The sequence below is a fragment of the Nannospalax galili genome, unplaced genomic scaffold, assembly GCF_000622305.1.
Source record: "Nannospalax galili isolate Female #2095 unplaced genomic scaffold, S.galili_v1.0 scaffold886, whole genome shotgun sequence".
In the NCBI taxonomy this organism is placed as follows: Eukaryota; Metazoa; Chordata; class Mammalia; order Rodentia; family Spalacidae; genus Nannospalax; species Nannospalax galili.
Window position 1 is genome coordinate 3,172,527 of NW_008355971.1, and position 9,745 is coordinate 3,182,271.

At 49.0% G+C, this 9,745-nt stretch overlaps 1 protein-coding gene across 4 annotated transcripts in view; it reads left to right on the top strand.

Annotated features, from left to right (window-relative positions):
• Positions 1–9,745, top strand: part of Shkbp1 (SH3KBP1 binding protein 1) — a 17,706-nt gene that overhangs the window by 2,517 nt on the left and 5,444 nt on the right. For all 4 annotated transcript variants that reach the window (XM_008854005.3, XM_008854004.3, XM_029556579.1 and 1 more), the window contains exons 7-13: positions 2,214–2,375; positions 3,145–3,235; positions 3,335–3,525; positions 4,856–4,971; positions 6,110–6,197; positions 6,306–6,422; positions 8,022–8,192. In XM_008854005.3, coding sequence (XP_008852227.1) covers positions 2,214–2,375; positions 3,145–3,235; positions 3,335–3,525; positions 4,856–4,971; positions 6,110–6,197; positions 6,306–6,422; positions 8,022–8,192 — 936 coding nt within the window. The remainder of the gene's footprint in view (positions 1–2,213; positions 2,376–3,144; positions 3,236–3,334; positions 3,526–4,855; positions 4,972–6,109; positions 6,198–6,305; positions 6,423–8,021; positions 8,193–9,745) is intronic.

Here is a 9,745-nt window from a genome sequence, read left to right on the forward strand (position 1 = left end):
TTCTGTGAATTCAAAGGCAGCCTGGTCTACGTAGTGAGTTCCAGGCCAGCTGGGGCTACAGGGAGACCCTGTCTCAAAAAGGGGTGGGAGAGATGGCTCAGTGGTTAAGAGCACTGACTGCTCTTGCAGAGGACCTGAGTTCAATTCCCAGCACCCACATGGCCGCTAACAACTGTCTACAACTCCAGTTCCAGGAGATCTGATGCCATCTTCTGACCTCCAATAATATTGCATGACATGGGTGCACTTACACACATGCAGGCATTGCACTCATACACATAAAAAATTTTTTTTGAAGTAAATCAAAACAACAACAAAAGAAATACTCCCCCCGAATAAAATAGAAACATTATCATATTACCAAAAATACAAAGAAAACAGGGTTATTAGTGACAAGAACAGTGTTACTAGACTCTGACTAGAGGCTGTTGCCTTCTTAGGAAGAGGGCTTCCCTTTATTAGGGAAGTTGACCAATTTTTATTTTATTTTGTTATCATTATTAGTTACATGTATGTGTGTATGGTGTATGCATGTGTATCTGCACCCATGTGTGTGTACATGTGGTGGCCAGAGGTGGGTGTCTTGTATCTTCCTCCATCGCATTCCACCTTACTTTTTGAGATGGGATCTCGCTCAATCTGGAGCTCACTAGTTGGCTGACATAGGGGTACAAGGCTCCATCTCTCTCCACTTCCCTAGCACTGGGGTCCAAACCTAGGACCTCATGCTTGCAGAGTATGCTTTGTGTAGCAAAAGTGTAGCAAGTGCTTTGCTCAATGAGGCATCTCTGTAGCCCCTATTATTATTTATTTCTTTATTGCAGTATTGAAGTTTGCACCCAGGGCCTTGTGTATACTAGGCAGGTGCTCCACCATTGAGCCACACCCCAGCCCCTCACTGGGGGATTCTAGGCAGGTGCTCTACCACTGAGCCACACCCCAGCCCCTCACTGGGGGATTCTGGGCAGGTGCTCTACCTCTGAGCCACACCCCCAGCCCCTCACTGGGGGATTCTGGGCAGGTGCTCTACCTCTGAGCCACACCCCAGCCCCTCACTGGGGGATTCTGGGCAGGTGCTCCACCACTGAGCCACACCCCAGCCCCTCACTGGGGGATTCTGGGCAGGTGATCTACACTGAGCCACACCCCAGCCCCTCACTGGGGGATTCTGGGCAGGTGCTCTACCACTGAGCCACACCCCAGCCCCTCACTGGGGGATTCTAGGCAGGAGCTCTACCACTGAGCCACACCCCAGCCCCACACTGGCAGATTCCAGGCAGGCAAGGCTCTACTGTTGAGCCACGCCCCCAATTTTCACTGATAAAGTCTAGGAATGCACTCTACTGCTAAACTACAGCCCCAGCCCCCTCTTCTTTTTTCACCTTTTTGGGGGGCAAGGGTTGTGTTTATTTTGTTGTTGTTGTTGTTTTGTTTCATAGACAGCGATTCACTGTGGTGTTCTGGCTAGCCTACCAGGCCTGGCCTTGAACTTACAGATATCCAAGTGCTGAGATTAAAGGTGTGTACCACCATGCCCAGCTTTTTAAACTTGTATAAAAAAAATTATTACGGCCAGGCAGAGGCAGGCAGATCTCTGTGAGTTCAAGGCCAGCCTGGTCTACATAGTGAGTTCCAGGCCAGCTGGGGCTACAGGGTGACCCTATCTCAAAAACAAAAAAATTTTTTATTGCATTTGTTAATTGGGGGAGTTGGGGAAGACACATGCCATGGTCCACCTGTCGAAGTCAGAGGACAACTTTGCCTGGGATCACACTCAGATTATTAGGCTTGGTGACAAGCGCCTTTACCCACTGAGCTATCTCCAGCACTTTACTTTTTTTTTTTTTTTGCAACAGGGTCTCACTAAGTTGCCTTGGTTAGCCTTTAGCCTTTAACTTAACCGTCCTCCAGCTCCAGCCTTCCAAGTAGCTGAGATTATAGGCCTACCCACCAGGCCTGGCTAAAATTAGGAAATACTGAAAAGATATTAATATTATGACAGCATCAAACCAGGTCTTCCTCTGTAATGGGCTTCTGGGTTCTGAAAAAGAAGCCACTCGCTTTGTGACTCAGTGTCATTGAATGCCACATCCCAGCACTGCTGGATATCTTCATCAGAACACTATGTCCCACATGGGACACTTATGTTTAAGTGCTTGCAGACTGCCCACCATGATTATAGTGCTTATGACTATCACTTCCTCCCACTCTAGTGTTCCCAGTAAAGCGGCGAAACCGACACAGCCTAGTGGGGCCCCAGCAGGTAGGGGGACGCCCAGCCCCTGTTCGACGGAGCAACACGATGCCCCCCAACTTGGGCAATGCAGGGTTGCTGGGCCGAATGCTGGATGAGAGAGCCCCTCCATCCCCATCAGGTGAGTTTTTTGTCTTTTGTGAGAGATAGCAAGATTAAACCTAGAACATCATGTATATAGAGCAAAAATCCTACCACTGAGCTACATCCCTAGCCCTCTTTTGTTTCTTTGAGATAGGGTCTCACTCTGTGGCTCAGGTGGACCTAGAGCTCAAGGCAGTCCTCCTGCCTCAGTCTCTGTAGTTTTTATTCTTTATTTTATGTGTATGAGTACTCTGCCTGCATGCATGTGCACCCGTGTCACACAGTGCCCGTGGAGGTCAGAAGAGGGTGTCAGATGCCCTGGAACTGGAGTTACAGATAGTTGTTAGCTGCCATGTAGGTGCTGGGAGCTGAAAGAGCAGCCAGTGTTCTTCACCACTGAGTCAGCTCTGCAGCCCCTTGTTTATTTTTAAATTATTAGTAGTGTCGGGGTGTGTGTGTGTATGTGTGTGTGTGACTATCAAGGCAGACTTGTAGAGGTCAGAGGACAACTTGAGGGAACTTGAGGAAGTGGGTTCTCTCCTCCTGTGTTGGTTCTGTGAATCGACTTCAGGTTGTCAGGCTTGTACTTTTACCTGCTGAGTCAACTTACCTGCCCCCAACCCACTTTTTATTTTCTGTTTTGAGACAGGGTCTTACTAAATTTCCTAGACTGGCCTCGAAGAACTTGTGTTTCCAGGATTCCAGGCCTGAGCCACCAGGTCTAGGTTAAGTTTCTGTCTTCTAGGAGGTCACGGAAGCCAATAGGCACCTATCACCCTGCTCTCTTCCCTTCCCCCCCCCCCAAGGCCAACCAGAGGAGCCAGGGATGGTGCGTCTGGTGTGTGGTCACCACAACTGGATTGCTGTGGCCTATACCCACTTTCTCGTCTGTTATAGGTACTGAGGGTGGGGATAGGGTGCTGGGAGGTGAGCCCTGTGATGGATGGGAGGCTCTGAGGTAGGGGTTGCTGATTGCCCCCATCTTCCATCCTACAGGCTGAAGGAAGCCTCTGGTTGGCAGCTGGCATTTTCCAGCCCCCGCCTGGACTGGCCTATCGAGCGCCTGGCACTCACAGCTCGGGTGCTTGGTGGGGCCCCTGGTGAGCATGACAAGATGGTGGCTGCGGCCACAGGCAGCGAGATCCTGCTGTGGGCTCTGCAGGCGCAAGGTGGTGGCTCTGAGATAGGTATGGCTGGAGCTCTGTTCTCGAACCCCCTCTGCCTGGAGAATTCTATAACCTGTTAAAATAACCCAACCCATGAAACTTTTAAACCCATAAAAATTCTGTGCTCCGTCAATCTCTTTGCTCTGTGAGAATGTTCCAGACCTTTAGAATACCATATCTGTTGGAATTCCTTGGCCAGTTAGGAGACCCACCCTTGTCTCACTGTCCCCTCCGTTGGAGTTCCTGCCCTGTTTGTTTAGTGGGGTTTTGTTTTGGTTTGTTTCATTTTTTTTAGATATGTTTTACCATGTATCCCAGGCTGGCCTTGAATTGATGATCCTCCTGCCTCAGACTCCTCAGTGCTGGATTATAGGCATGAGCCACAATGCATGGCTGAAGCCCTGATTCTATTTACTTATTTGTTTTTATTGCATGTTAGTTGTTTGTGTGTCTGTGGGAGGTAGCCACATGCATGCAAGGACATGCATGTGGAGGTCAGAGGACAAACTACAGGAGTCATTTCTCTCCTTCTGCCATGTGGGTCTGTGGGATGGAACTCAGATGATCAGGCTTGGTGGCAAGCACCCTTACTCCCTGAGCCATTTCGCTGACCCACATTGGTTTTATTTGTTTGTTTGTTTGTTTATTTATTTATTTATTTATTGTTTCTTTGAGATGAGTATTTTAGCTGACCTGGAACTTGCTGTGTAGACCAGGCTGACCTCGAACTTAAGAGGCTCACCTGCCTCTGTCTCCTGAATGCTAGGATTAAAGATGTATGCCACCATACCTGGCTTATTATGTTTTTATTTTCCCTTTTTTGGTGTTTGATGCTGAGGATTAAACCTAAGACCCTAGGCATTCACTCTACCACTGAACTCCACCCCAAGGCCTTCATCACTATTAGAATGTTCCATGCCAGGAGCCAGGGATTTGGTAGAGTGCTTGCCTAGCATGCGTGAAGCCCTGGGTTCAATCCCCAGCTCCACATATGGGTGGTGCATACCTGTAATCCCAGCACTCCGGAGGTGGAGGCAAGAATATCAAAGTGCAAGTTTATCCTTAGCTACACAGTGAGTTGGAGGCCAGCCTGGGCTGTCTCAAAACAATAGCAATAACAACAACAAAAATGTCAGTGCTCAGCTGTCAGATGCCTTTGCCCTGACAGCAGAGTTCTGGCCTCTTTGGAAGTCTCAGCCTGCTGGAATTCTACGTATCCTTAGAGTCCCACATCTATCAGAAATTTTTGTGTGGTTCCTGGAATCCTCATCGACCCAGCCCTGTGGAGTTCTTGCCTCTCCTGTCCTCCTGTGAATGGCCTTCCTGTTGAGCACCCCCTTGCTGCCCATAGGCGTCTTCCACCTGGGTGTGCCTGTAGAGGCCTTGTTCTTCGTTGGGAACCAGCTCATAGCCACAAGCCACACGGGGCGCATCGGTGTGTGGAATGCTGTGACCAAACACTGGCAGGTAAGTGTGGGCCAGCCTGGCTCCCTGTTCCCAGGTGTCCAGACTGGACAGGTCCAGCAGTTCCTTTTGCTCCCACTCCACCTAGAGAGTGCCAGAGAACCCAGCAGTGGATGTGTGTGATAAATAACCCAGGAGGCCTTCCTGGAGCATCGGCTGCGGAATCAACATGAAGGTTGAGTGGGATTAGAAAAGAGTGAAGAGGGACCAAGCATTGGGTGGAAGAACTGATGTGAGAAGATGGTATGGAAGGAGGGAGCCCAGAGAGAGATGTGCAAATGCCCATCACCTTGTCCCCAGCCCAGGCCATGTCTAAAATGTGAAGGAAAAAATCTATAATATTGTGTTTCCCTCACAAAAGTATGCCGGGAGAGAGGCAGTCAAAAAAAGCAGATGGATGGAGAAATGAAAACAGAAGAGGAACAAAGGAGGAGATGAAGCAAAGTCAGAACTGTATAGCAAGGCTAAGTCTGGGGGCGCAGGCCTGTAACCCCAGCTAATCGGGAGGCTGAGGCAGGATGATTCCAAATTCAAGGCCAACCTGAGCAACTTAGTGAGACTGTCTCAAAAAGTAAAACAGAGCTCAGGATTTAGCTCAGTAGTAGATCACCTGCCTAGAATCCCCCAGTGAGGGGCTGGGGTGTGGCTCAGTGGTAGAGCACCTGCCTAGAATCCCCCAGTGAGGGGCTGGGGTGTGGCTCACAGTGCTTGGCTAACATGCAGGAGGCCCTAAGTTCCATTTGGATACTTATAGATCCAGATAGATAGATAGACACAACACGAGCTAGAAAGTCTAAGAGACTGTCAGGCATAGTGTGGTACAGGCCTGTAATCTCAGTACCTAGGACATAGAGGCAGGAGGTTCATGAGTTCAAGGGCAGCTTTGGCTACTTAGCTAGTTGAAGGCCAGCCTGAGCTACATGAGGCTGTGTGTCAAAAATCAAGAAAAACAGAGTAAAGGAAAGGCAAAGAGTTCCTCAAGACAATGAGGGAGAGCCAGGATATTACAGGAGGAGACAGATGGTACCTGCAAGGCCAAGAAAGACAGGCCTCAGGCCTATGTGAGGCACATAGAGGGCCACTGTGGGAGCAAAGGCCCAGAAGGTCCCATAGCACTGCCTCCTTCCCTCCCTGGTCCCAGGTCCAGGAGGTCCAGCCCATTACCAGTTATGATGCAGCCGGCTCCTTCCTCCTCCTGGGCTGCAGCAATGGTTCCATCTATTATGTAGGTAAGCATCGGCCTTCTGGCAACTGGAGGGGGCAGGGGTGGGAAGGAGGTGGGTCAGGCCAGGTGCCTCAGACCAACGCATCCCTCCCCTGCCTGTCCACCCACCAAGATGTACAGAAGTTCCCCCTGCGCATGAAGGACAATGATCTCCTTGTCAGTGAGCTCTACCGGGACCCGGCGGAGGATGGAGTCACCGCACTCAGCGTCTACCTCACCCCCAAAACCAGTAAGCTATGACGGAGCTCTGTCCCCGCTGTTACCACACAGCCCCATCCCTGGTCTGTAGCTGTGCCCCTGCTTATGCAGTATGTACTGTGGGATTCAGCAACGGGGGGACCTGTATAGCTCTCTTTCCATTAGCATGTGTTTGGTTGGTTTTATCCTTTTTTTACAATTTTTAATAATTTACTTAAAATTTATTTATTTAATGTGTATGAGTATATTGCCTGCATGTAGTAAGTACACCCATGTCATGCAATGCCCACAGAGGCCAGATGAGGGCATCAGATCCCCTAGAACTGGAGTTACAGACAGTTGTTAGCTGCCATGTGGGTGCTGGGAATCAAACCCAGGTCTTCTGCAGGAACAGTGTTCTTAACCACTGTGTCATCTCTCTAGCCCCTTAACATTTTTTTACATTTATTTTGTGTGTTTGAGTATTTTGCCTGAATGTACCTGTGTACTAGTGTGTACAATGCCCTTGGAGACTAGAAGATAGAATCAGGTCCCCTGGAACTATAGTTACAGACGGTTGTCAGCTGCCATGTGGGTGCTGGGAACCGATCTGAGGTCCTCTGCAAGAGCAGCCAGTGCTCTTGACCCCTGAGCTGTCTGTCCAGCCCCTAGTGTATGTGTTTTCAGCCCTATTCTAGGTGCTGGACTCTAGTTGGTCTCTTCAGAGCCACTGCTAGTTAATCTCTGCATCTTTCCCATCTCTGATCAAAGCATATTGACATTTGCATATTCATAAAACCAAAATGATGGATATGTGCTGCGTAGTGGACAGATCCATATTTTCTTTTTGATGAGCGCACAGGATCTTACTCTTTACCCCAGACTAGCCTGGAACACACTATGTAGCCCAGGGTAGCCACTATTCTCTCTTTTTTTTTTTTTTTTTTTTTGGTCTTTTTGAGACAGGGTCTCCCTGTAGCTCCAGCTGGCCTGGAACTCACTATGTAGACCAGGCTAGCCTTGAACTTACAGAGATCCTCCTGCCTCTGCTAGGCTTAAAGACATGTGCCACCACACCACCACTATCTCTATTCTTAAACTCCTCATCCTGCTTCAGCCTCTCGAGTGAGCCCCAGCTGTCTTCCCTGCTCTTCTGCATCTTCCTGTGTGTGATATGAGTGCATCACCTGTGACTACCATACAAAGAGCTAGAGCTGTGTACCCCATGTGTTCTTAGGATGGTCTATTAAGTTTCTGAGATTCTCGGCATGAGAAGTTAGCTGTGGTTTGTAGTCTGAGACACACACTCGGATTTGGGCTCTTGTCTGTTTAATGGACCTCTCTCTAACCTATTATCTCACACTCTCGCTCTATCTCCCCACTGTGCAGCCCAGGCTGGCCTGAAACTCACAGTCCTTCCTCTCAGCCTCCCATGTTCTGGGGTTGCAGGCGTGCACCCCTCACTCGGCCTCTCTGTCATGATGGCCATCTTGGGTCTCTCTGCTTCACACCTTTGTCTGCTGTCCTCCACTTCCCACGCCTCTCTGCCTTGCCCCTCCATCCCCCCTGTTCCCCGACTCTGGCTCTCTCTCTGCCCTGGTTCTGTCTCTCCATGACACAGGCCTTCCCTTTTTCCTTGGCCCCTCAATAGGTGACAGTGGGGACTGGATTGAGATCGCCTATGGCACCAGCTCAGGGAGTGTTCGGGTCATCGTTCAGCACCCCGAGACTGTAGGCTCGGGTCCCCAGCTCTTCCAGACCTTCACTGTGCATCGCAGCCCTGTCACCAAGATCATGTTGTCTGAGAAGCACCTGATCTCAGGTGGGGCTCCCTGAAGGAGGGACAGGTCCGAGAGCTGACAGCCAAGAGCCAAGGGATGGGGCTACCAGTGGGACAGCTGTGTAGACAGCGATGTGAGGTAGAGGGTAACCACAGAAGTGGGATGAGACTTTAAGGGAAGCCAGGCACAGACACATGTCTATAATCCCAGCATTCAGTAGGCTCAGGCAGGAGAATGACTTCTAGTTCAAGACCAGCCTGGGTTATGGAGTAACACCTTATCTCAAAAGGAGGTATGCTGGAGCTGGTGATGCAGCTCAGTAGGTAGAGCACTTGCCTAGCTTACAAGAAGTGCTGCGTTTGATCCCCAGCACCACATAAACTGGGCATGTTGATGATGCCTGTTTTTTTCTGGCTGTGGGGGGTAGGTGTCACTGTTGTTTGTTATTTATGAGACAGGGTCTCCCTATAGCCCCAGCTGGCTTGGAACTGGATGTGTAAACCAGGCTGGCCTAGAACTCACAGCGCTCTACCTCCCTCTGCCTCCTGTGTGCTGGAATTAAAGACATGTACCACCTCTGGGCTGTTGATGCATGCCTATAATCCCAGGACTCTGGAGGTAGAAACAGAAGCTACAAAAATTCAAAGTCATCCTCAGCTACATTAGTCAACCTGGGCTACCTGATACCTTGTCTTAAAAAAAAAAAAAACTTTAGCTGGGCGTGGTGGCACAAGCCTTTAATCCCAGCATTCAGAAGGTAGAGTTGAGGGTAGTATCTGTGAGATGGAGGCCAGCCTGGTCTACATAGTCAGTTCCTAGCCAGCTGGAACTACAGGAAGACCTTGTCTCAAAAAAAAAAAAAAAAAGAAAGGGGACCAGTCTACGGAGAATAAATGTTTTAGGAATAAGAAAATAACTTATTTGGGCTAGAGAGATGGCTCAGTCAGTGGTTAAGAGCACTGGCTGTTCTTACAGAGGACTTGGGTTCAGTTCTCAACACCCACATGATGGCTAACAACTGTCTGTAGCTCTAGGCAATCTGACACCCTCTTCTGGCATTATGGGCATTGTACACATGTGGTTTACTTATATCCATGCAGGTGAAACACTCTCATACGTAAGCTAAAAATAAGTAAAATCTTTTTTAAAAAGAAAGAAAAGAACGGCTGGGGGTGGTGGCACACACCTTTAGTCCCAGCACTCGGGAGGCAGAGGCAGGCAGATCTCCGTGAGTTCAAAAGTAGCCTGGTCTACATAGTGAGTTCTAAGCCAGATGGGACTACAGGGAGACCCTGTCTCAAAAAGACCGAAAAAAGAAAAAGACATATCAACTGAACAAACATTTATTGAGCATCTCCTGTGTGCCAGGCGTAGGACTAAGTGGTAGAGAACTAATTCACACACAAATGGGGCAGAAAACTCAGTGGTAAGAACATTTGAGTAGCTTGTGTAAAGCTCTTGGTTTCATCTCTAGCCCCAAAAGAAATAAACAAATTAATAAATACTTATCACCAGTTGGTACTAAAACATGAATAAAAATGTGATGTCAGGCTACAGAGTATCAACTTAAATAAAACAAAGAGATTATGAAGGT